At 41.8% G+C, this 27,582-nt stretch overlaps 1 protein-coding gene across 2 annotated transcripts; it reads right to left on the reverse strand.

Annotated features, from left to right (window-relative positions):
• Positions 1 to 27,582, reverse strand: nsd2 (nuclear receptor binding SET domain protein 2). Of its 2 annotated transcripts, none has more exons than XM_061743234.1 (22): positions 27,471 to 27,582; positions 23,921 to 24,572; positions 23,073 to 23,241; positions 22,714 to 22,880; positions 22,080 to 22,307; positions 21,115 to 21,316; positions 20,718 to 20,827; positions 20,468 to 20,567; positions 20,240 to 20,334; positions 19,497 to 19,586; positions 17,627 to 17,753; positions 17,310 to 17,510; positions 12,262 to 12,441; positions 11,156 to 11,312; positions 10,849 to 11,051; positions 9,096 to 9,199; positions 8,738 to 9,007; positions 7,042 to 7,158; positions 5,722 to 5,863; positions 5,523 to 5,629; positions 4,839 to 5,037; positions 1 to 2,310 (listed from the first exon to the last, which is right to left on the reverse strand). In XM_061743234.1, exons 2-22 carry the CDS (start codon positions 24,542 to 24,544, stop codon positions 2,024 to 2,026), a joined length of 3,879 nt encoding a protein of 1,292 aa, XP_061599218.1. In that variant the 5' UTR covers positions 24,545 to 24,572; positions 27,471 to 27,582; the 3' UTR covers positions 1 to 2,023. The 2 variants fall into 2 exon arrangements, with proteins under 2 accessions (XP_061599218.1, XP_061599217.1); XM_061743233.1 differs by having other exon boundaries at positions 23,921 to 24,575; positions 27,471 to 27,573.

The raw sequence follows: 27,582 nt of genomic DNA on the forward strand, positions 1-27,582 counted from the left end.
TGATGTTCAACCACTTTATTACATGAGTCACCTGATGTGAGGTCCTGCACAAAAAAATTAAAGTATTTACAATAGATGCATCACTATTACCACTTATACAGTATGTACAAAATTAGTCTCTGGTTTGCTATGACAGTAGTTACAAGACAAAATCCCTACGTGCACGTGACACTTCAGCTCTACAGGGAATTACAGTGCTTACAAAAATAACTGGATGGACTACATTCACTCAACACAAGGTTAGGATGAAGAAACGTTATAGAACATCAAAAATAAATCAGGAGATCAGGAGGAAAAAAAACAACAAAAAAAAACACCTGCTTGCACCTTGACATATTTAAATCTGGTTTGTTGCTCCTAAAATCGTTCCCACTAAAGCAAAATGAAGGTAAAATCCTCATAGGAAGTTGCCTCCAAACCAATGCCTTGGACAGTCTCATTGTTCCTTAAAAACCCAAGCGAGAGGAACCGATAAGACCTCTTAAAAGTCCTGAAGACACCTGGACAAAGCCTAAACTTTCCATATTTAAATTAGATAAAATCAGGCTCTCAAAAAGGTGAACGCCAGGAATTAAAAGCGCTACTGCTGCGCTCTCCTCTCCACTGGCGTGCACAGCGGCGTCAGGAACAGTGGTTTCAAAGCTCCTGCTCGGCGGGACTTTAGTGTATTTAACACCGCAAAAACTTCCCCAGATTACTGATGAATACTTAATCTTCAGATTTACAAGAGCTCTTTTTTCCTTTAATGGTTAAAATGTTGAAAGGAGCGTTTGTACGTCCAAGGCCTGCAGTTTATTCAGCACCAGACACTCCTAACAAGATTGGAGTTTGAAAGCAGCCGCCATCAGGTTGCCCACTTGCTTTGATTATTCTAAGCATTGAAAAGATGAGCAGGTTAGGAGGAAACTACAGGGATTATCCTGCGTGCTGCTGTTAAAGCGCCACGCAACCATCCAAGTGCATGTTTGACATTCAATCCTGTTGATTGAACACATAAAAGGTCTCAATTTTGGGACGATCACAAGTCCTGGCCAGCGACACTAATACCAGACAGCAGGCAGCACAGTTTTGACAGATAAAAACTCCTCGTTGCTTGGATTTCTACACAGTAAAGGGGAAGGTTTAAAAAAAAGCCCCTTGAACGGCAGACTGAGCTCGGACCGGGATCAGGAATCTCCGATTCCCTCCCCGATGTGGTTCATCACCCCCTGTGACGCGTCGCCTCCCAGTAGTGTTTTTGTACCAGACTTCTCTTCTTCTAAGACGTCCTGTAATCCTCTGGAAATGACTTGTAGCGCCATCATTTAGCACCTTTTTAAAGAAATATACATATATACGTTGGAAAGAAAAAAGGAGAGACTGGGCTAAAAGAAAAAACTCTGTAAAATAGCAAACATATCTACAGTTAAATGTGATCTATGGCTACACAAACGAGGAGACAAAAGCCTATCCATAGTGTCTTTCATTTGTATATATGACTGACATCTGGCATATATACACACTATATATAATAATAAAAAAAAGAAAACGCTTTTGGCAACCAATCAGATGTCTTACACTATTCCAGTAATCACAATTTTGGTATTAGATATACACACTTAATATAGGTATAAAACTCCGCTGTTCAACGCCGGCCCAGTGGGGGGGCGGGGGTCGATGGAAACTTGCAGTTTCACCTCTGGCCGGAAGCATCTTTCCACAGAAACCACAGTTTCTCTTGTTTTTAACAACAAACTGCAGTTTGGTGGGTGGAACAAACGCGTCCATCCAGCAGGAGTTTCATGACATGTGCTTGTTCTGCTGATTTGTGCTTCACCACAGATTCTTTGCTCAGTGCAGATTAATACAATAACCTGAAAATGTTGGAAGAAAAAAAAAAAAAAAACAAACCCCCCCTGAGCCGACGCAGGCGTGAGATCAGCAGCTTTCCCTGATGAAGTTGTACAGTGCCTTGGTTCCATGATGTCAGGACTGATAGGAAGGTTTCTGAGTCTGGTTGGGTCTCTGTTCTCTGTTCTGGTCGTCAGGCCTCGGCTGCTTTCCTCTTGGAGCTCTTGGCTCCCTTGGGGCCTCTCTGACGGCCGGCGGTGACGGCCGTAGAGGCGTCCGTGGCGTTGGTGCCCAGGTCCTGGTTCTGGCCGTCGGCCTCCTGCTCGTCGTGCTCGGCGCAGCACAGCTGGCCCGTGGGCAGCCAGGCCCGCAGCGCCCCCTCCTGGTGGGCCTTGCAGAAGGAGTTGGGGCAGAGCTGGCAGAAGGCGTCGGAGTTCTTCCCACAGACGTCGCAGTGGTGCCACGGGCAGTCCCAGCGGCCTGGAGGGGGAGAGACGGGAGACGGTTAGGGACACGGATCAGGTTCATCTCCCCATTTAGGGATGGGCGGGATGGACTAAAAAAGTTATCACGATCATTTCTGGCATTTATCCCGATAACGATAAAAATGACGATAAAAAAAATATCAATTCAACTCCATCTTTGTAACTAAAAATATGTCACCACATTCAGTCTTTGGAGCCCCCAAATCACTGCTCTAATAGAATACTAAATCATACTAAACTACACCAATTATTACACCACTCTGGTGGAGACCTCAGCAGCAGCTGTTATATATAATATGTTATATATAATAATATATAATAAATTACTTGTATTGCCATCCTTTGCACTCACTGTTTTTTTTTTTTAGACTGCATATAATAGATGTTTGCTCCTCGTCTCTCTTTTTAAATCCAAACCAGTTCCAGAGCTGGAGCCTCGTTTAACAACGAGCTCCTCGCTCTCAGATCCGCCATGTTTGTTAAGGCTGATTTATGGTTCTGCGTTAAATCGACGCAAAGCCTACGGTGTAGGCCCTGCGTCGATTTAATGCAGAACCATAAATCAGCTTTACACAGAAACATCAACGGGAACTTATCGTTTTTACCACGAGATACAAATTCTTACCGTGGGGAATTTATTTGACGGTATATCATGAACGGTAAAATATCACCCATTCCTATCCCCATTACTGATGCAGCTTCTCAGCGAAGAACACCTCCCCCAATATATTACAGTAATCCCTGGCTATAACGCGATTCACCTTTCACGTCTCGCTGCTTCACTGATTTGCATTGTGCATTAGGGCTGCAACGATTCGTCGACGTTGTTGACAAAAATCGATAATCAAAATTGTCGACAATTGTCGCCAGACGTGTTTTTCCAATGGAGTGAGGCGTCTCACTTCAATACAATCTGTCGAGTCGCGCATGCACGACAGCGTCTGAGCGCAGCTGCCGGTAATCAAACTTTGATAAAAAAATACAATAAAAAGTTTGGGAGCATTTTAGCCTCGATACGATGAATAAAAATAAACCTTGCAGGGTTTGCAAAGCCGACGTTGCTTTTCACGGGAGCACGTCGGTAATGCATTTGAAGAGAAAGCACGTCGGAGTGCTGAACGAAACGGACTCGCCTTGGTAATATATTAAGTGTATTTTGGCTTTAAAAGAAAGCTTTAACGTTATGCCTGACAAAGTATTAAATTAAGTCAGATATTTGGAGAAACTGCGTTTAGTGTCTGTGGCGCATGTTGGAAGAGACGCACGGGACCGCAGTCGGTCAGCAGCATTCTCTCCCTCCACAGCAATGTAATGGCCAACCGATTCATTTGTTAAATTATTTCGTTTCATTCTAAACTTTGTTTATTTTATGTTATTTCTTAGTATTATTTGAGCCACTCACAGCTACTCCCGTTATAACCTCAATCACATAATTGATGCAGCGCAAAAGGCTTGTGCGCTGATGACAATGATGGATTTGCATCCAACTTTCAGTCAGGTGCCTATGAACTGTCAATTATTCATCAAACTCCACAATGATCATGTTAAAAGTAAATCAGATAGATTTGTCTGGACTTTTCTCTTGCGTGACGGGAGAAGACACTAAATCAATGCATCTTTATTGTGCGCCGTGCGGGCATGAATTCATGAGTTTTGCGGGAGGGGCGGGAGTGGAACACACGTTGCATGCGGTAATGGTCAGAAATGCAGCGGGAGCAGGATGAAGAAAACAGTCCCACTATATCAGGGCTCTAGTGCCATTTTTCTTGTGTTTATTATCATTTGCCACATAATTAATGCAACCTCATACTAAATAAAAAAATAATAATTACTAATTATCCGATTAGTCGACTAATCGTTTCAATAGTCTGTGACTAGACTATTAAAATAGTCGTTAGTTGCAGCCCTATTGTGCATCGTGTTCTGCATTCTGATTGGCTAAACAGTCTCCCCGCTTCTTCACTTCCTGTGTCAATAACGTTGGTTGCTTAGCAACAAGCTGAGAACGGCCAATGAGCTTCAGCAGCAGCTCAAGAACGGGACCTTTGATGAATCGTTCATTACAGTCTCAGATATAATCCATGGTGTCGGTTTAGAAGAATATTTTTGCCCAGAAGAAAAAAAGAGCAACAACGACGACCAATAACTATGTTCTTCTCTGGAAAAAACACTCCTGCACCGCGGCTTTAGGAGAAAAAGACGCTACAGAGCGAGTCAGGATGCAGCAGCTTCAGAAGAGCAGGGGAATACACACCAGTCACAATCTGTCCTACTGTACTTATTGTATTTTCTTTCATAATCATTTTAAATTTTCTCCCGTTCAAATCCAATTACTCGGGTCGCGGTGGGGCGGGGCTGATCTCCCCAATTTGAAACCTTGTATAATAATTGTAAAAAAGTAAAAAAAAAAAAAAAAGGTTGCTACTTCGCAGATTTCACCTATCAGGGGTTCTTTTTGGAATGAAACCCCTGCTAAAAACCAGGGATTCCTCTAAGCTACAGGGTTGTACTGAAACCACTCACCGAAAGGCCTCTTGGTGAGGTTGAGGCAGGACAGGTGATAGGCTTTGGTGCAGTTCTTCTTGCCGCACAGCACCAGCTGGCCTCCGTCTCCACACCGGAAACATTCGTCCTCAGACTTTTTCTTCCCCTCACTTTTCCTCTTTTTATATTTCCTCTTCAGCCTCTTTCCTTTAGGCTCGGCCGCCGGGCCATTCGAGTTCTGTCAAGGAGACAAAAAACAGTGACACTTGTTACTGCTGAACAGAATTATGCTGCGTTTCTAAGAAAATACAAAGCCATGAAGTCGTCATGTCTGCTTTCACACGGCCAACCCCGGCAGCTACTCACACTCTAAAATATTCACCTGTTTGTTTCCTGTTTAAAAAATAAATAAAAAGTACGAGATTGTATAACTGGTCATAGTTAACATACAGGACTGTCTCAGAAAATTTGAATATTGTGATAAAGTTCTTTATTTTCTGTAATGTAAGTTCTTTATTTTCTGTAATGTAATTAAACAAAAATGTCATACATTCTGGATTCATTACAAATCAACTGAAATATTGCAAGCCTTTTATTATTTTAATATTGCCGATTATCATTTTTGGGGCTAGTGGTAGTGAGTGAGGGCTAGTGGTAGAAAGTAGGGAGTGTATTGGGATTGGCCCAAACTCTTGGAGGAAAGGAAGATCCCCCTGATCTCACCTTGGGCCGATCACCGAGGAAGCCGCTGCAGTTGGGGGCGCCGCAGCGACAGATGGTTTTCTCGTTCCCCAGACAGTCCAGGTTGTAGTTGAAGGTCAGCTCCGTCCCTGAACACCAGAGAAACCAAGTAAAGAACGTGATGGTGAAGCGATGAAGCGCCTGCTTTCCCCAGTATATGGAGATGTTTGGCTGATCTCACCTGCAGGGATGTCGCAGACGGCAAACAGACCCACACGAGTGTCTCCGTTCACCGTCCACTTCTGGGTCTCACAGTTGGGCTGGCAGCTGTGGTTCATGAAGCGAGAGTAGTTTCCTTTTGGACCTGCATCTATGATCCGGTCCTTAAATAAGAAAAAATACAAAACACTCAAGACAGGAATCTTACAGATTATATTTCCTACGGATCCACGGATCATTTTGCATTTGAATGTGTACATTTATGTATATACAGGGTTCATACACATTTTAACCAATACATTTCCATGACTTGGCGGCAAGTTTCCAAGACTATACATGACCTCTAAAACATCAATGTATGGATGAAATAAAAGAATAAAACTATGTAAAAAGTCACCACAGTGGAGATCTAATGACAATTATGGTTTTATACAAAATAAACATTTGTTTAAACTAACACTGCACTATGTTGTAGTATACAGGACTGTCTCAGAAAATTAGAATATTGTGATAAAGTTCTTTATTTTCTGTAATGCAAAAATGTCATACATTCTGGATTCATTAAAAATCAACTGAAATATTGCAAGCCTTTTATTATTTTAATATTGCTGATCATGGTTTACAGCCTAAGAAAACTCAAATATCCTATCTCAAAAAATTAAAATATTCTGGGAATCTTAATCTTAAAATGTAAACCATAATCAGCTATATTAAAATAATAAAAGGCTTGCAATATTTCAGTTGATTTGTAATGAATCCAGAATGTATGACATTTTTGTTTAATTGCATTACAGAAAATAAAGAACTTTATCACAATATTCTAAATTTCTGAGACAGTCCTGTATGTTGTATAGTAATCTAATATAACTGTAATAATAACCGATCTGCATGATGCGCAAGATGCTCAGCACGTCACGCGTGAGAACTTGTCTGTGAGAAAAATAAATTCCATGACTTTTCCAAAACTTTTGGGGTGAACTTATGTTTCCAAAACTTTTCCAACTTTGCCTTGAAAATGACATTTTTTTTTAATTCCATGACTTTTCCAGATTTTTTCAAAACGTATGAACCCTGTATATAAGCCGAGCACAGCAGCAAGTCCGTCTTTACTGTTCCGCTACAGGACTGAGGATGGACTCAGAACCAACATCTGTGGTATTGACAACTGTAATGTTACAGCTGTCTGTCCTGCAACATTCCCAATGCAATACCCTTGTGTTTCTGTAGCTCCCAGCAGAGACGGTGCTGCAGAGCAGACAGCACCGGACACACTGGGGAGCATCACACCACTACAGAGACGTTTGAGGGGAACCGGTCCTGCAACACCACACGGGGCTCCTACCTTGTCAATCGTGAGCATGTAGAAGTCGGTGATGTTGTTTTCGTGGGCGTACTTGATTCTCGCTCTGCACTCCTCCTCGTCAACCAGTTCTCCAATGTACTCGTTTACAAACTCTCCCTGCAAGAGAACAGTGTTACAGCTGGAGAACCGTGATGTCTGAATACTTCATCACAGACAGACGCACCACTGACTCCAGGACTGGACACAGCAGACTGTTTATGCCTTGTAAATAACTACCATACAATAGTTGTTTTTTTTTGTTTCAATTAGGGCTGTTAAACGATTCATTTTTTAAAATCCTAATTAACCGCATGTTGTTAATAGTTAACTCGCCATTAATCGCATATTTATTCATGTTCTAAATTACCTTTTTTATTTTTTAAATGTTTTTAATACTGTTAACAACATGAGAAAGGGCAAATATGCTGCTTTATGCCAATGTTTATTCAACTTTCCACAAAAAAAAAAAAAGCTTTTGACCTGAACATTCCTTCATAAATACAAACACAATGTAGTCCCCAACTTTACACTTATAAAGACTAACTTAAGATTCCTTGTTTTTTTAAGCAGCTCAATCTAAATCAATGAACCATATGCATCACAAACATTGTACAAGAAGTGCATTGGTCTGTTAAATTTTGCATGTAATTATGTCTAACATATGGAAGAAAAAAAAAAAAGGCTCAAAAAATATCCTCTTCTCCTAAGTGGGATCAAAACTTGTCCAGGTGCCTTTTTTGCAAACTGTTATCCAGTGTTATCTGCTTTTGACGAGGGGGGCGCTCTCTGCATCGGTAAATGCATTGCAAGTGTTATTTGAGACTCGACGTACTTCGATGGTAATTCATTTCAAATCAACAGTACATGCAAATAACTTTAGTCTTGTCCAGTGAACCATCTGCATCTTTTTGAAAGTGAACTTACTGTTCAAAAGTCCCTTTTCATTCTCCATCTTTCCTCGCTTTGTTTTTTGTTTTTATCCTGCGCGTTAATAAAAATTGTCTGCGTCAAGAGGACGTTAATTTAACGCGTTAACTTTGACAGCCCTAGTTTAAATCAATTACAAGCAGAAAAGAAAAAGAACCTAGTGGAAAAGCATCAATTTCTCCAGGTAGGGGCATCCCTTGTTGCAAACACCTACGTCTTTTCCAGGTAAAGATAATGTGTGCTAGACTGGTGCAGAAACAGAAGCTAACCAAATTCAGGAGGTTCTGGACACCAGTTATAGTATTTTTGTACTAAGTCCGAACTAAACAGCCACTTGAGGATAAGCATTGGCATCTGAAGATTAAAATTCACTGCGTTGTATTGAGATTTCAGAGACTTTAGAGAATAAAACAGCAACATGGATTCTAAACATGACTTTTTTAACCCTTGTGCTGTCTTCAGGTCAAGGAATGAGGAAGGGGAGAAGGGAGGAAAGGAGGAAGGAAGTGATAAAAGAAGGAAGGAAGGGAGGAAAGAAGGAAGGAAGGAAGGAAGGAAGGAGAGAGCAGGAGGAAAGAAGGAGGAGAGAAAAGAAGGAAGGAAGGAAGGAAGGAAGGAAGGAAGGAAGGAAGGAAAGAAGGAAGGAAGGAGAATTAGGTCATTTTGACCCAAAGACAGCACAAGGGTTAAAAGAAAATCTATTATTTGACTGGAAAGCGCATGAATCAACCCCCCACCAGAATGAAGGTATGAAGCGCAGCCCCCTCACCTTCTTGATGTCTCTCAGGGCCACCAGCCCCCAGCCCTTGCCGGGGGTCTTGATGATCTTGGTCTCCGGGTAGAGGCGTTTGGTGAAGTCCTGGTTGCAGCAGCGCTCCCCGCTGGGACACACCTGCGGGTGACACTCGTACTGCAGCATGCGGTTCAGGCACTCCGACTCGAAGCCGCACGGACGCTCCACCGACGGCTTGCAGTTACACTTGGGGATCTCGGAGATGTCTGCGGTGTAGACCTGAACCCTGCCGTAAGGTTTATTCACCTGGAAGAGAGGACCAACAGAAGTCACGTTAACTATATGCATCATTGAGAGGACGGAGAAAGTACCCACTTTCTTCAAGGAAACAAACCTTTATAAATTTGTACGGAGGTGGTTTTCTGCTGTTCTCCTGCGCTTCTTTCGCCTCTCGTTTCATCTTTATCTCCTTAAATCGAGCTTCAGCCTCCAGCAGAGCTGCACACAGAAGTACAGAAAGGTTTTATTTCTTTTACACTTTTTAAATAATGGAGGGCCCGAACAGTTGCTTCTCAGAGGATGTTTGGATAAAATACTGTGAATTCCAATGGAGAATATCAGTCAACTTCATGGAGATCTTCTGTCTGGAAGTCTCTTATTAGATATTTTATTCCACCTGCTCAGAGCTGTCACCATGTGGCTCCTAGGAGGAACAACCACTACCACTTGTTTTGGGCCCGTTCAAAAGTAAAATATATAGCGTTTTTTTTTTCCCCTTCTCTTTATCTTAATGAAAACACCCCATGTGCATGTTTTTGTTCTTTTTTCTGTTTGCAAGAATAAGAAAAAAGGGATTGCAGTAGAGATATAATGTTGGTATGCTTATGTTATGCGGCTGTAATTCTCCTGTGATTCAGGAAAAAAAAAAAAAAAGATTAATAATGAGGGCACCCCATGTGTGGAGGTACCTACCCTTAAACGTTACATTAGAATATAATATCTCCTGTTGGTGTATATGTTACAAGAGAAAGACAATATTTCCTGATCCCCTTTGCATTCTCAGCTGGGATGGCGTGTACCTAGATGAGCTCAAAGCCGTGAGGTGAAGCACGGCCGAGGACAGGGTGGGGGATTGTTGTGGCGTACGGAGAAACCACTGATTTACTAGATGGTCCCGCTTGTACTGTAGGGCCCAGTCCCAATCCCCCCACTAGTCCTACTTTTCAGTCCTACCCCTAAATTTTGCACGTTTCCGTGAGGGTAGTGGTGTCCCAATTCCTCTTTGCATGTAGGGCTAGTGGACATATCGAGGGGTAGGGGGTATGAATCTATTCTAGCCCGTCACAGCTAGTGATTTCAGATACTGACTCGCCGACCGAGGGTTAGAGAAAATTTCCCAGAATGCTTTACGTCATTATTTGCAGACTGAATCAAACAAAAAAAAACATGGCGGACATTTCTAATTTTTAGTGAATAAAATCAATATTTTGAGTTAGTTTCGGCATAAAAATGCGTTTTGATTAAATTTCTAGTAAAAAAAAATATATTTTACTTTCATAATATTGCTTCAGTGAATGTACATAATCACTTGCTTGCTCGTATCTTCAGATCACGCCAGAATAAAGGCTGATTTATGGTTCCGCGTTACACCAACGCAGAGCCTTCGACGCAGAGCCTACAGCGTAGGTTACGCGGCGATGCGCGACATACGCCGTAGACTCTGCGTCGATTTAACGCGGAACCATAAATCGCTGGCGGCTCTTCTCATCCCCTAAAACAAAGAAGCAAATTTCTTAACAGGCGTTATTTGGATAAACTGAGCCCAGGTTGGGGATCTTAACGGTTACTTTTACGCCTGAAAAAATATTAAAACTTAATAAAGTTATTAAAATAAATTATCAAATAAAAATGAAGCGCTACAGCGGAAATTAAAACAGCTTTTATCTCTGGGCTTCCTGATATGGTGTGACGTATGTGCAAACGTAAACACGCAGTCGCTTACTTACCCAAACGTAAACCACGCAGTGACGTAGCAAGTGGTGTCCCAATCCCTAGGGAAGATTACAAGGGCCCTACCATAGTGGCTTCATTTTTAGAGCTAGTGGTAGAAAGTAGGGTGAACATTGCGATTGGCCCTAGGTATTTACCATTCTTGAAGACTTTGCCGATGCCGGTCCTCTGATGTCTGCTGCCTCTGTCTCCTTCCATGTAGGGAAACACTCGGCCCTGGTGAGTCCAGAAGTAATCCTTGGAGCCAAAGAAGAAAACTGGAAACTCGCCGATTTCATGTTTGAGATGTTGGATGTTGGTGGGAATGTTTCTAGGATGGTAAATTTCTGCAGGCCACCACCTACAAACAAGCAAACAGCAGGAGCAGGACAAGAATGTACAGGGGTTATTTGTTTTAAAAGGAACATGTGGTTTAATGATTAAAAAGTCCTCAGTTCTTCTCACCTGTATGTCCCCAGTTTGACCCATATGATGTCTCTGTATCTGGGTTTCTTCCCAGCTCGACAGTCGTTGCAGAACCAGCTGCCGTCAGGCATGGCGATGTTTAGGCAGTCTGGGTGGAAAGCTGCAGGACAGGACTCACAGCACAGCAACTGGCCTCCTGCAACACCAACATTAAACCGGAACGTTCTCATGAGTCACAAGCAAAGCCACAAAGACTGAAAGCAAACTCAATCAGAAGCAAAGTCAACTATACAAGAGACAAAAAAATCTACATATTAAAACAACGTTTAATCTAACAGGATAAAAACAAGCCACGTGCTCATTAACCTAATAATGTATGTACGTATGTCTCGTATTTGATGCATGAGTTTCTGAGACCTCTGTACCACCCAAATAATTAGCAGGAACATATTTATAGAAACCAAACACTAATTTAAATAAAACTAACTTAAAAAACAAAGACATAAACTTACCTGTATGTATTTATAATAGGAAAATAATTATTTAGAAAGTGTTAAATACAAAATTGGAAGTCATTTTGATTTTGTATATATAAAGTACGGAAGGGCCAGGCAGAAGAAAAAATACAAATAATATTTTAGAGGAAGATTTTTTTTTCATTACGCAGTTCGAGAAAAAAGTCGAAATGTCGAAAAAAAAAGTTGAAATGTCGAGATTAATGTTGAAGTACAATTTCGAGAAAAAAGTCGAAATGTTGAGAAAGAGTCAAAATTTCGTGAATAAAGGCGAAATTTCGACATTTTTCACAAAATTTCTACTTTATTCTTGAAATTTTATTTCAACATTAAATCGACATTTTGACTTTTTTGTGCACATAATAATAATAATAATAATAATAATAATAATAATTTTAAAAAAATCCATCCATCCATCCATCGTCCGCCGCTTATCCGTTCCGGGTCGCGGGGGCCAAAAAAAAAAAAAAAAAAAAAATCTTCCCCTCAAATATTTTTTCTCCTGCATGGCCCCAATACTCTTCGGTAATAAATCAACATTTAAAATTAAAAAAAGATGTATTTTTTGTGTGTGTTTTGGTGTCAGGCATTTAAGGGTTAACTGATGAGATGTGACAGGAAGGGGCAAACCTTTGGAGCAGACGAAGCACCAGCTGACGTTGACGTGGCTGTGGTGGCTGTAGCCCTTCTTGGCGCTGAAGTGGTTGGTGCAGACGAGGGCCGTGTTCGTGACCATCTCACTCCCCGCAGCCACACACAGGTCGCCGACGTGGTACGCTACCGGACACCGGAGGCAACGCATCAACCGACCTACGGCACAGAGCCAAGGGGGAAACCCATCAGACATGTGAGTAAACGAATCAGAGTGGATACATTTGCAAAGATGGTAAATAATAAATAATGGAGGGAATGGTCATGACGTCACAGATGCGACTTCACAGCGGGCTACGCCCACTGAGTGTCAGAAAGACTGAGTGTCAGAAAGACTGAGTGTCAGAAAGACTGAGTGTCAGAAAGACTGAGTGTCAGAAAGACTGAGTGTCAGAAAGACTGAGTGTCAGAAAGACTGAGTGTCAGAAAGACTGAGTGTCAGAAAGACTGAGTGTCAGAAAGACTGAGTGTCAGAAAGACTGAGTGTCAGAAAGACTGAGTGTCAGAAAGACTGAGTGGCAGAAAGACTGAGTGGCAGCCTAAACTTTCAGTTTGAGCAACTGGAAAACATCTAAAATGGGAAAGAGCTGTTGTGGGATCGACTGTACTCATAGATTTATCAAGAAATCGGAGTTATCGTTTTACAGACTGCCGAAAAATAAGCTTAAGAGAGACAAATGGATCGCTGCAATTCACAGAAACAACTGGATTCCAGGCACCGAAACGTGGATTTGCGGTTCCCATTTTGTATCAGGTAATGTTGGATTTTTGGGTAACTAACGTTAAACGGTCAAATCATAAAGTTCAGTGTCCTCATCACTTTAATTTCTACAACAAATCCTGCCTTGAAGTCAGACCAAGCGTCAAGACTTTTGTAAGCCTTCAAGCTTTGCTTCGTGTATTTCCCCGGCGTAGAAATTAAGTACATATAAATATCAGAAACTGGATTTGTGGCCAAATATTAATGTCCATGGACCACTGGTTCTTGGTAACTGTACCAAATATTAATGTCCATGGACCACTGGTTCTTGGGGTAACTGTACGGGTCACTGTCTCTCCTCAGCCTGCCAACTCAGAGAAGGAGGAAAGCAACCAAATTCTGCAGTGTCTGTACAGCCGCCCGGAGGATCCTTCCAGTGTGATGTGGATCTACGAGGACTTGCTGACAAGCTCGTGATCTACACTCAGTCCTGCAGCTCTGAGTAGTTGGGATATGAAATTAGGAATGAAGAGATGGACAAGGAGCAGCCGTCAGAATGAAGAAGGCTCAATGCTCTTAAATATCCCATTCAAGAGAAAATGAGACATCATTGTCTAGCGTTGATTTTGTAGTATTTAAAAGACCTGTCTGGTCAAATTTTCTGCCTCTTGTGTGTTAAAAACATTAAACCAGTTTTGTGCATAAAAGAAGTGTTATCCATATTTTTCTTGTTGTCAGACAGCAGAATGAGTGAGAAATATCTGAATCCATCTGTTCAGATTAATGTCCAGCATTTGGAAAAATGTAACACTCCTTGATTATTAGGGATATTTGGATAAAGTTGTTAAAATCAGCAGCAATAAGAGGGCAGGGAGCCTGCAGTTCAGCATGTTGAAGACAGAGAGAAAGGGAGGCGTGGGGCAGAAATGCACATACTGGTAGAGCCTTGAAAAGATATCACTGTCTTAGAGTTGAACAATTCTGCATTCACAACATAAAATGTGATTTATTTTTTTTTTTTTTTTTTTTTTTTTAAATCATAACAGGAACGATTACAAGGTTGTCACGTAAGTGAATGGAGCACTGGACTGCATCAACTTTTCATGCTGCGCTTGAATCTGCTGATCAGCTGAGGGTTAAGTCTCAGAGGAACAGCAGCACATAATCACTGGGAGTTTATATATGTAAAATAAAAAACAGGGTGTCGAGCACTGGTAAATTTGTCCCTGGGCGCATGTAAGCAGGTGCTGCATCGTCAGACATATCATGAGAAACAAATGGTTCTCATGATTTTTGGTTTTGAATAATTAAAACAATGATTTCAGTTTTTTGTATTGCAAAAGACGCATGTGATAGTAAATAAAATTGAACTTCCACAAACCCATATTTACTAAATTCTCATTCTCTGTGCTCATAATTTAACTACCGTATTTTCACGACCATACGGCGCACCGTGTGAAAAGGCGCACCCTCAGTTTTGTGTGTCATTTTTGGTTTTAAAACAAACATACGGCGCACCGACCCAAAAGGCGCAGTCTACAGACATGAGCTGCACACGCACGCTGCAAAACACACACACGCGCTGCAGAACACACACACAAGAGTGCTTATTTAAAAATAGAGCAGGAGCAAAACTTACTTTGATATTTTATTTCACTTTTCACATCAATCAAACCCTTCAAAGGTTCATCTTCTGTTTCTGCATTAAAGAATTTTAAAAAACCACTGGGTCGCCACACATAAACCTGTCTCAGCCACCAGCCCTTTTCATTTCACTCTGGCTGGAAAAGTCTGTTTAGGCAACGCTTTTCTTTTAAAAATCACCATCGGCGGCCGTTTCTGTCCATCAGCGTGGCAGGCAAGCACATGGGTAAATAAACTTTTCATACCCCGTTGTGCTGCGGATCCCGACCGGGGCGGTCCCGGGTCCCGCGTCCCACGACCCGCGCCCCGGGTCCCGGGTCCGCTCCCCAGTGCTGGTCCCGCTCACACACACGCACATGTCGGTACCGGGTTGTATCCGACAGGAGCTCCGCTAATTCAGCTGCGCCAGTCCAAATTTCCAGACCTGTCTCAGCCACTTGATCATCATCCCTTCATCCAGCCCCCCCTTTTCATTCGCCCTTATAATGACTCCGGCTGGAAACGTCTTATGCAAAGTTTTTCTTTTAAAAATCACCATACAGCTTCTGTCCATCAGCGTGGCAGGCAAGCACCACATAAATGAGAATGTGTGTGTTTCGCGCCACGAACACACACGCGCGCATGTCGGAGATCCGGTACCGGGGTTTGTAACCGACAGATTTCTCTGAAAATCTCGGAGGGTGAAGCTGATCTGACCTGGGAAGTACCCCAGAAATCTCTGCTCCCAAAGCGGGCGGGAACCAGGTCGATCGGACCCCGCTTTGGGAACCAGGAAGTCGGGAGGAGCAGCGCGCATCACCGCGGCTTCAACCGGGGAATGTGACCAGTTCCGACCGGCCGGGACCGGAGGAACCCACATGGACTGGTAGCAGGGGCTCCCGGGGAAAGACCACCGGCATTTCAGCCGGATCTGCCCCGGGGATGCGGCGATCGGACCGCAACCCCACGGCAGGTGCTTCCTCGGTTCCCGACATGCAAAACACACACGCGCTGCAGAACACACACACACACACGTGTGCTTATTTAAAAATAGAGCTGGAGCAAAACTTAGTTTGATTGTATTTTATTTCACTTTACACATCAAGCAAATCCTTAAAAGTCTTCATCATCTGTTTCCGCATTAAACAGCTCAGTGGATGGTCTCATTCACCTCGCAACTCAAGGCTTCACCCGCCCCCTTCTCTTTTTACCGTTCTCATGGTGGCCGGCCTTACATTACCGTAATTCAGGTAATAGACACGGCGCACCGTTTCATAAGGCGCCCGGCACATTTAAAAAAATAAATAAAAAAACTGTGGGTGTGCCTTATGGTCGCGAAAATACGGTAAACAGGCACGTTGGAGGGAGAGATTATGCTCTTCTACTGTGTTTGTTGACACTCCTGCATCACTGTCAGGACCATCAGTCGCCAACTTGCACAGACTTGTGATTAGAGCTGGGCGATATATCGAGTAAACTCGATGTATTGAGTTTACTCGATTCTGTCCATCAGCGGCTTCTACTCTGTGCGATGTACAGAATGACTATCGTGAATATTCGAGTACACATTGTCACGCTTTTGCTTTTAGCCGCGGGCATTAAATTACATGCTTTTCTCACTCGCTCGTCTCGTCTTCTCGGAGACATAAAACAAGTGCACCTAGTTACATACGTCAGTCACATGCTGTCGTGCGTGCATCATCATCATCATCATACGCCCCCGACGAGCTGCTGGTGTCAGCACTGCTGTCCAGCACGACGGTTAGTTCCACCTAACTTTCCCAAACTCGGCCTGTTTGCGCCGTAAGCTCATTTGCGTGGTTCCTACGCGCGTCGGACTCTTTTCAAAGCAAACTGGGAGGGTTTAGTAAAGACGGGAGGGGTTTTCTCCTCGCACGACGCACACGGCTCTCCAGAGAAGCCGCTCAGCGCGACCGCGCGCAACACACAGCTGAGCCTTTCTCTTCCAGAGCTGAGAAACGTCACCTAGTGTTGCTTAAATGTGGCCACATGAAATCAATCACTATCGAAACAAAGTCCAACAAGACAATATGACGTCATATTTCTAAAAGTAAGTGAAAGTGATGCAAATTAAAAAGGAGGAAAGGATGAAACATTGCAGTCCCTACACCTACATTAGTCTGAATATAAAGGTGCTGTAAAGGCCCTCCTGCTCGGAGCATCATCCTGGTAAAACCTGGTAAAACCATCCCAGTTAAAACCTGGTAAAACCGGGACCAGATCATATTCTTAGCAGATGTTCTTCAGACTCCCCGTCAGAGAGATGCAACGTGCACTTTCCGTTTTGAAATTACACTTTTTATGTTTGTGCCACTCACTGCTTAGTAACTGTTTAATAAATACAGTTTAGGTAAATTTGACTTAGTTGTGATTTCCCCCTTTTGGCATGAAAGTTTAAAATTAGCATATATTAATGCAGTATGAACAAGAATGCTTTAATGTAGACATATAGAATCATCACACTGGTGTGATTGTAGCATCAAAGTGTTAATTCAAGGCTAAGGCAAAATATCGAGATATATATCATCCTCAAATTGTTCCACTCTGGAGCCTGATTTTTTTTAAATGATCATTTACAGACCTCAATTAAATTTTGAATTGGTGACACCTGACTCAATTCCCACAGAAACAGTAAAGGCATCAAATGTCAAGCTGCTGAGAACAGTGGATTGGTGCGGCTCACCCTTAGTAGACTTGTGCTTGGTGCGGCTGCCGTAGTGGCAGCTCAGGCAGGCGTGGAGCGGGCAGCGGAAGCCCTTGTTGTCAAACACCGTGAGAGGGTTGAGGCGAACGCAGGCTTCGTGGTAAAACTTCCCGCAGTGAGAGACGTGGCAGCGACGGACCTCGCCCTCCGACTGCTTGCAGGTGAAACATGAGTGAATTCCTATGAAAAGTGGAGGAGAAAGATTGAATCAACAGCAGTTTTGGACAGAAGGTGCAGTGATCTACCTGCAGGAATATAGTTCTCCCCCCCCCCCCAAAAAAGGCCCATTTACACACCCGTGCTGCACTCCTGGCAAAGCAGTTTGTCGTCGGGTTTGAGGGACAGACACAAGCAGTGGAGGTGAAACATGCCACAACACTGGCCTTCACACGGCACCAAGTCTTCACCAGCCTGCTCACACGTCTGTAGACAAAACAAACACACGTTTCAAGCACCGTTTACGTCATGTAGTCCTAAAGTTCATTTCCATCGCGCAGACAAATTTTGTAGGTCAATGACGAGTTTCCTCAGATTAAAATGTAAATCTGAGTTCAACTGGAGGTCACCAAAGGCCATGTGTGAAGACTTCCTCCACTAGGTTCACCAACACGACACACTCTTTTCTAATATGAAGCTGGAGGAGCTGGTGACTGAAGGGTTGTGAGGAATCATGGCCAAGAATCTGATCATGATGGTGAGTGGATACACCGGGGGGGAAACCCAGAAAGAGAATACAATCAATGTCCCATTCACACAGCCAGTTTGTTCCCCTATTGCTTCTACTGTGCAGAACAGTACAATGTTTTCCTCTGCAATGCCTCTGTTCCACTTCAACAAAAACATCCATGGCTCAGTCTCAAGGCAGAAAAGGTACTTCCTTTTAGGGCCGGAAAAAGATTCCTTGAATAATTCGATTACAAAAAATGATTGAGGAATTCTCTCTGCCTCGAGGAATCGTTTAATTTTGCAGCTCAAAGCAGGGTATATCGCACAGACTACGTTTAATGTGGCACAACGCGCTGACGCCACGCACGTAAATGAAGAAGAAAGAGGCGGCGGATATGTTTGGTTTTAACTAAAAGAAAAGGCAGAAAATGTCAAAAGTGTGGGAGCATTTCCAGCTGGACACGAAGGCAACACTGTTGCATCTTCACTGTAAGACAGAGCTGATACACAACAACACGTCCTCAATGCTGCAGCTTCTCCAACACCCTGTTTACTCCCAGAGCGGAGGAACCGTCACCCCAGACACGGTCAAATGAAGTTAATGTAGTGCTAATTAATGAGATTAACGTTACGGTACCTTGCTAACATAACGTTACCCTGTGAAGGGCTAGGTTTCTATTAATTATGACGACTGTCGATGCGTGGCTAACGCATTTAATCTGTAAAAACAGAGCTGTAGAGTGATGAGGGGGAAAAATAAAAACGTAATAAAGTTAACTGGGTAGTTTCAATTTTAACACTGTAGTCATTGATGGATAAAACATCAAGTAGCGCTGGTGCCTAATGTGCTCCAATACAGCAGGGCTCAGAATTATATTTTGCACACTGCCAAAACTCAAAATCTTATCAAGACTTTAACTTAAAACTTAACTAGAACTTAAAATTTGCTTGACAGAAATGAAAGTTCAATTGAAACACGTGGGAAAAAAACACCTAACCTTTTAAGTGACGTGTGTTATCAGGTGTAATGGCATTTTTAGGTTAGAAATAAGAACATTTCTTGGTAAGATCCTTAGTTTTTTGAGTGAAGGCAGTGAATTTTGTAGACTGGTGTAAGTTCAGGGTTTTTAAATGCACAGCCATGAACCTACTGGATTATATAACTTAGTCTTAGTGATGTCAATTAACATCTAACATCTTATGTATATTTATAATTGCTCTTTCACTTAACAAATATGTTTTATCTGATTAATCGATGGAATTTTCAGTAGAATACTCGATTATTAAAATATTCCATAGCTGCAGTCCTACTTCCTTTTGACAACCAGGTGAGCAAAATGACAAGATTCACCTGCCAGGTAAATGATGAAAGACCTTGCTACATAATACTTTTAAAGACAGAAGAGTCTCTGATTACATCTGTTAAATCTCACCTGCAGCCCCCCTTCACTATCACGTGCAGTGTAAAGCAGATCCTGTAGTAGTAGTAGTGTGACCAACCTGACAAACAAATTCTTTCTTCCTTTCTCCTTTCTTTGTCCCATCCAGGCTGTCACTTGGAGAATCAGGACGTTCTTCACTCCCAGAACCCTGCAAACATACAACAAACTTGGAGTAAAACAACAAACAGTGTTTTCATGTTTTCACAGCCCAAACTTCTTGTACAACAAATACGTTTTGTTTTTAAGGGTTGAAAATTCACTCTTCTGGATGACGGGTTTAAATTCATACCCTAATTAATCAGAAATGTTGTACACAACCCTACAAAACAAATAAACCTTTAGAAACTGTTAACATACAGGACTGTCTCAGACAATTAGAATATTGTGATTTTCTGTAATGCATATACAAAAATGTCATATATTCTGGATTCATTACAAATCAACTGACATATTGCAAGCCTTTTATTATTTTAATATTGCTGATCATGGTTTACAGCTTAAGAAAACTCAAATATCCTATCTCAAAAAATTAGAATATTCTGGGAATCTTAAACTGTAAGCCATAATCAGCAATATTAAAATAATAAAAGGCTTGCAATATTTCAGTTGATTTGTAATGAATCCAGAATGCATGACATGTTTGTTTTTTTAATTACCTTACAGAAAATAAAGAACTTTACAATATTCTAATTTTCTGAGACAGTCCTGTATATTGTACATGGTATCTGTCATTTTTAAATAAACCAGTGCGTGGTATGTCTGCATGCTGATCCGTTTGTGTAATTTAGGTCATTTTGTCACCTCAGGATCAGAGCAGGGGGACGACCGGCCCTTTTTCGTTTTGGAGGCCGTCACCCGTTTCCTTTTCCTCTGGCGCTTTGGCTTCTCTGCATCATCTGTGCATAGGGAAAATTATTTTAAAGTATTACAAACCTAAACAGTAAGGTGAAAGTTGAGTCCAAAAAGCAAATAAAGGGATCCATTTAAATGAGCAAAGTACTAGTAGCTTCCAAATATAGTAGGAGTTACCATTCAGGGGACTTTTTAATTTCTTCACCCGCTTCCTTGGTTCTTTTACATCAGTTTTATTCTTTCTTCTCCGTTTGTTTGTTTCACCTGAAACCAGGGCCTGGAAAAATCGAACTCACTTAGTATACGGCACAAAATAATTCAGGTTTTATTCCAGTGACTGCTCTGTCCAGTCCAACTTTTCCATAATCTCCAATGACACGCTTGAAAAAACTTTGAGACCAATAGAACACTTAAATTAAACACTTACCTGCGTTTGTGAATCTTTGCCCATTCTACGTCTCTTCTTGGGCTGTTGATCCTTCTCCATTGAGGCATCAGTTAGTGGCCTTTTAGATCTCTTCTTCCGCTCTCTTTTCACTAATAAAGTAAAGCAACGAGTCAAAGATCCAGCCATCAACTAGCATTATTTTTCAGACCTCTCTTTGGAGGGAGGCATTTTTCAAAGCAATGAGCTTTGAGGAGCAATGAGTAAAGTAAAATTCTACAACCCCCCTTCCACCTCACTATTTTACAAGCAACTTTTGACTATTCAAAGCACATTTAACAACTCTTGTTAACACATTTCACCCAATGTTCATAATGTAACCAGCACTGGGGGTGATGGTTAGTGCTGATCTGTGGCAGTGTTTCAACTTTCAACCAACCTGGAAGTGAAACTAGAAGTGCTGCAGCTTCCAAGTCATCATCTGTCACCGAAACCAGCTTCTCTTTTCTTTTCTTCGTGATTTTACCAGCATTGTTTGGTGCTGCTTTTTTCCTTATTCTGCCTGTCTTGGTTGTTGACCGAGCTACTTTGAGTCTTCTCCTTTTCTTCGGAACGACAGCTGGAGCCAAAGTTGGAGAATCCTGCATGGACAACAAACATGGATCTCAGTTTTTTTTGTTTTTTTTTGCAGGGGTTGTCTAACGTTTAAAGGTGCTTTCATTTGAAATTGCAATTTATGTATGCAACTGTAAATTACTATGTACTTTATGATGCTTTAACTTGCGCATCATGACAACTTTCAGCTTTGGACGACTTGTTGGACAAAAAGAGACATACAGGACTGTCTCAGAAAATTAGAATATTGTGATAAAGTTCTTTATTTTCTGTAATGCAATTAAAAAAAAAAAAAAAAATTCATACATTCTGGATTCATTACAAATCAACTGAAATATTGCAAGCCTTTTATTATTTTAATATTGCTGATTATGGTTTACAGTTCAAGATTAAGATTCCCAGAATATTCTAATTTTTTGAGATAGGATATTTGAGTTTTCTTAAGCTGTAAGCCATGATCAGCAATATTAAAATAATAAAAGGCTTGCAATATTTCAGTTGATTTGTAATGAATCCAGAATGTATGACATTTTTGCATTACAGAAAATAAAAGGACTTTATCACAATATTCTAATTTTCTGAGACGGTCCTGTACATGCAACTGAGCTGAAAGAAGTGATTAAAACTATATTATTGTGCAAATTGTACACAAAGTGCAAGTTCACATGACACAAATTTCTCAATTTAAGCACAATGTATTGAATATTACAACTTCTTTTACAGGGAGGATCTCTTTTTTTTACCCAGTTCCAGGTCTTATTCTCTTGGAGGTGCTATTCTGGGACTCACCATGAGGGACGGGAGCTCTGAGCTCAGCCTAGACTCCTGGCCTGTCTCGTTACTCTCTTCTGGTTTCAACTTCTCCAAGATTTGAGGGTTCAGATGAGGTCCGTCCTCCTCATAAAGAAATCCAAAGTTCTCAAGGCGCTTATCGTTTGCCATGCCGAGGGCCTCTTTGGCCTGAATGATGCCCATGTTCCACTGAGCCCGGAGTTTAAGGGGTACAGTTAGAAAACCCTGCATAACGGACGAGAAAAACAACAAATTAAAATAACTTACAAGTCACAACATAAATTGCAAGGATTACTTTACTAAAATTGTGTAAAAAACATTTCTTTGTTAGTGCTGATGGTGAAAAAGACCATCTAACGGTTGATGAGACGAGCTGTTTCGACTGAGCTTCAGGGAGAAATGTAGAAGCAGATGACCAACTCAGCACAAACACACATATAGATACAGAATATTTACAACAAAAAAACACTTAAAAATCCGTGATGTATAAATCATCACTCGCTGGTTTTAATAAAATAAATACATTTAAAAAAAAGAATGACCAAAGTGAAACTGTACACACATTTTGAACAAGTGCTGGCCTGCAGGAATATCACAGAGAGAGAGAGAGGGGAAAAACAAACGTATTTACCTTTTTATGGCTGACGCAGGAACCTGGTGGTTTGTAGCCCTGACTGAGCTCCGTGTATTGATCTTCTCCAGTAAAGGACACCATATTCTTCTCAAATATGTACCCTCTCTCTGGGGCATCTCCAAAATATTGAACATGGTAAAGGGTGCCAAATTTGCTGCTGGATGCTAAAAATAACATTTAAAATTAAAAAGAATAAATAAAAGTGAGATCCCAATTGATGCTACTCTACTGACCTTACAAAAGGAAAAATGCATAAACACCGTTGATAAAATACTAAATCTGTAAAAGTGGTTCACTTTTAATAAAGCACGAGTCTCTCACAATCAATGCTACAAGAAGTGTTGCAGGCATCTCACCTTTTGGTTTCTGTTTGAAATGAACGTTAAATTCTGGATCTGTGGTCACCATGCAAGGCCACCAGGGGTATCCTGACACTTTTGTCCAAACCAGATCTCCCACAGAGAAATGGATCAGCAAAGAAGACTCTTCTTTGACCTGCTCCACAAGTTCTAACATCAGAGCGGGCTGAAGAAGAGAGCGAGAGAAAAAAACACTTAGTTGATCAATAAATGAAATGAGGAACTAACATAGACACAAACACCATTTCTTTAATCTAAAATGATTTCCTCTTTCATACTTCAAGTATATGCAACACTATATTTACAGACAGAACATACAGGACCCTCTCAGAAAATTAGAATATTGTGATTTTCTGTATTGCAATTACAAAAACGTCATGCATTCTGGATTCATTACAAATCAACTGAAATATTGCAAGCCTTTTTATTATTGTAATATTGCTGATCATGGCTTACAGCTTAAGAAAACTCAAATATCCTATCTCAAAAAATTAGAATATTCTGGGAATCTTAAACTGTAAGCCATAATCAGCTATATTAAAATAAAAGGCTTGCAATATTTCAGTTGATTTGTAATGAATCCAGAATGTATGACATGTTTGTTTTTTTTAAATTGCATTACAGAAAATAAAGAACTTTATCACAATATTCTAATTTTTCTGAGACAGTCCTGTATCTGGATAGTCTTTCAGACACATTCAAGTTTAAAGATTTAGTCTTATTCTGCCAAATTTTGCATAATAAAAATTTAATTCAAATTTACACATCGGCTTTTAAAAATGAAAATAGCTCATGTTAAAAAAAGAACAGCACAGTAATGTTTAAGGGTATGAATGAGAGTTAACCTTTTCAGCAGCTTCAGGTTCCTCAACAGCATCCGTGTTGTCAAGTGGCTCCACTTTGATGACGGAGGAACTGCAGGTTATTTGAAGTTTTGGTTTATGAGCCGGTCTCCCCCTCCTTTTCTTTATGTCCTGTCTTTCATCAGGTCCAGATAAGGTACCGTCGGTAGCGGTGACCAGAGACGTCCCATCAGCGCAGCACGGCTCAAACAGCGGCTCCTTGACCACCTGGGGTATGGTCACCTTTAACTCGGGTTCAGCTACAGGTGTGCCGTTGAGCTGATGGGTCCCGTTAGTGGCCGGAGCTTCAGCACCTTTGAGCATCGGGGGCTCTGGAGTACAAAGCTTGGGCACCATCGTGTCCTGGTCACCGTTGAGCACCAAGGACGTCAGGTCTTTCAGCCTCTCGTGACTGTGGTTGTTGTGACTGTGGCCAGCCATCTTCTGCAGAACACCATCTTGTAGTGTGGCAGCCAGTTGCGCAGCAGCTTTGTCCATTAGCAGAGCCGGGTCGCTTCCCATGTCCCCCCGGCCTTTCCGCACGCTGAGGGACTCCGGCGGCTGCTTCATGCTGACAGGGTTGGCTGGCTCGGGGATTGATGGCAGAGAGCTACTTTTGCTGTCCATCCCATCTAATCCATCCAGACCTGCTGACCTACTGGAGAAGAGACAATGCAATAAAAATGACGGTGATCCATCTTCATTTTTAGTTGAATTTCAGTAATATGAATTTCTTAAATAACAGATTTTCCCAAACAAAAAGCTCCAGCAGAGCATGAACATTAATCTTAGACACCACATACAATACTGCACCTGTCACAGACTATCCAAACATGCAATTATGGATGTTTTTAGAAAAAAGTGAAGCAACTTGATTGTGTAAAAGTCTCAGAATAAAAACACGAACCCTCCAGCGGAAAAACAGACACACACCACACAAGACACATTATGAATCACTTGCAATCCTGTATAAATCCAGAAATGTACTGAATTCCAAGGCCTTGCATTTGATCTACCATTCATTGATTGTTCCCTATTTATCTTACTGTGTGGAATTGTGGGGATCCACCTTTAAAACCACCTTATATTCAATAATAAAACTGCAAAAACGAGGCATACGTCTCATCAATAAGGCTGATTACTTTGCTCACACAGAGCCACTTTTTCTAAATTCTCATGTTATGAAATTTTATGATTTGTTTTATTATAAAATCATGCAAATTATGTTCAGACCAAAATCAAAAATGCTCCCTGACTCAATACAGAGGTTCTTTTCAATTCAGGAGACTCCGTATAATCTTAGAGGTGTCTGCAATTTTACTGTACAAAAAAGTTAAAAAAAAAAAAAAAAAGGAGACACATGATTATTGGTTTTGTGTGGTTTTGTCAATGCTGTGCACAATGTTTTTTTGGTGTTGTGTTGTCATGATTGCAGGTGTATAATCCAGGTGCCATAAAGTAAAAATCCATTCCAGCAGTTGTTCCAACCCTCTGAAGAATATATGGTTATGACGTCCCCGACCCCCCCCTGGCCTTCGGCAGTAGGGTCCCCCCTTATGATCCAGGTCCTGGTCCAGGTTTCTTCCCTCCTAAAGGGAAGTTTTTCTTGCCACTTTTTTGGCTTAAGGTTTTTCTCCCATTTGGGGAGTTTTTACCATTGTTTATGTAATAATTGCTCGGGGGTTCATGTTCTGGGTCTCTGGAAAGCGTCTAGAGACAACATCTGTTGTATTAGACGCTATACAAATAAAATTGAATTGAAGAAGCATGTGAAGACAATGCAGAAGCAATTTCTGCTGTTTGCAACATGGGAATTGGTTGTTTTTTCCAGAGGTGTTTAATCCAGATGCCATAAAGTAAAAACCCTGCCATGTTTCTGGCAGGGGCGTCAATTGGGTATGGCAAGGTATGGCAGCCGCCACACCTTGGCTTCAAGGGAAAATGTAAATGTTTGTTTTTTAAAATACATTTATGGAATTAGTCTGTGTCTATTTGTATTGATTATTCTATTACCGGTACTTAATACATATAGAATAACTACAGATGCAAATCAGAACAACATGATCGATTTCACTAGTTATTATACACTGCAAAAACTCAAAATCTTAACAAGAATATTTGTCTTATTTCTAGTTAAAATGTCTCATTTTTAGTAAAAAAAAATCTCATTACATTTAAGACAAGACTCAAAAACAACCATTTTCACCTGTTTCAAGCAGATTTTCACTTAAAATAAGTGGAAAAATCTGCCAGTGGAACAAGATTTTTTTGCTTGTAATGAGAAGATAAATCTTGTTCCACTGGCAGATTTTTCTACTTATTTCAAGTGAAAATTTACTTGAAACAGGTGAAAATGGTCAAATAACAAGTTATTTTTTTGGTGATGACTCTTGTTTTAAGTGTAATGAGATTTTTTGACTAAAAATTAGACATTTTAACTAGAAATAAGACAAATATTCCTGGTAAGATTTTGAGTTTTTGCAGTGAGCGAGACTGCATTTGAAAAAGTTCCAATTTTCTTGACCACACAGATAAGCTACATAGCAGACTTCTGTGATGAGTATACTGGGCATGTTGATTGATACTGTAGTTACGTTCTTTGACTCGTAACCTTGGCTTCGACTGAATTGACGCCACTGGTTTCTGGATCAGTCTGTACATTTAGAACAGGTGTTTTCACTAACAACCATCTACCTGCAGAGGAGCTGGTTTAATATTTGGTTGGAACAACTGTTGGACTGGATTTTTACTTTATGGCACCTGCATGATTGAATAAACTTCATCCACACTGACCTAATGAGGCCAAGTCAGTCATTCTGATTATTAACATCAGATAATCTGAACTGTGTTGTGGATGAGCAGCCTGCAGGCTCCGGGGCGTGAAACCCCCGCAATAATACCGGCTAGAAAAGCTAGGGAAATGGAAACAGCTGACGACACTGGGCTGCAAGTAGTTGCTGAAGGTTCAAGACATCCGAGCACAGTCAAGGCTGGTTTCTGCTACACTCCTGGGAACATATACGACAACATAATCCAAGCAACAATAATAATAACCCAAGCCCCCCGTGGATGACCCGCGGACGGGCTCTTTCACCGCTGCAGGCAGCCATTAGGGCTGATTTATGGTTCTGCGTTGAGCCTACGGCGTAGGGTACGCGGCGACGCGCAACGTACGGTGCGCGTCACGCAGTCGCTTTAACGCAGAACCATAAATCACGCTTCACTCTGGTCTCCAGCAAGTAGACCGAGCCGCCGCCACAAACTACTCTCACCCCGCTGACCGGCGAGGCGGCCGGGGGGGGAAACACACGGGGAAGGGTGGCTGCCGACCCAGCACGCCGGTCTAGGCTGCTTCCCTGCCCAGCATCTGTATTGTTCCCAGAGATAAAGCTTTGCCCGGCGGCGCCATGAAGCGAGGAGCTAGCGCGGTTAGCCGCTAGCCCCGCTAGCCGCTAAAGAGCGAGCTCGGCCCCGACAAACCCACACAAACTCTGCCGCCCCGCTCTGCCCCCCGGGGCTGACACCGTCCCGGGTTAGTCCCCTCGCTAGTTACCTGTATGGAGAGCTCGTGTTCAGTCACAGGGACGGGATGGTTCCATCCATGAGAGCAGCAGCAGGGTTCATTCAGGCGGAGCTGGAGCTTGCGGGAAACTCAAACTCTGCAG

This window comes from Cololabis saira, chromosome 16 (assembly GCF_033807715.1).
Source record: "Cololabis saira isolate AMF1-May2022 chromosome 16, fColSai1.1, whole genome shotgun sequence".
NCBI lineage: Eukaryota > Metazoa > Chordata > Actinopteri > Beloniformes > Belonidae > Cololabis > Cololabis saira.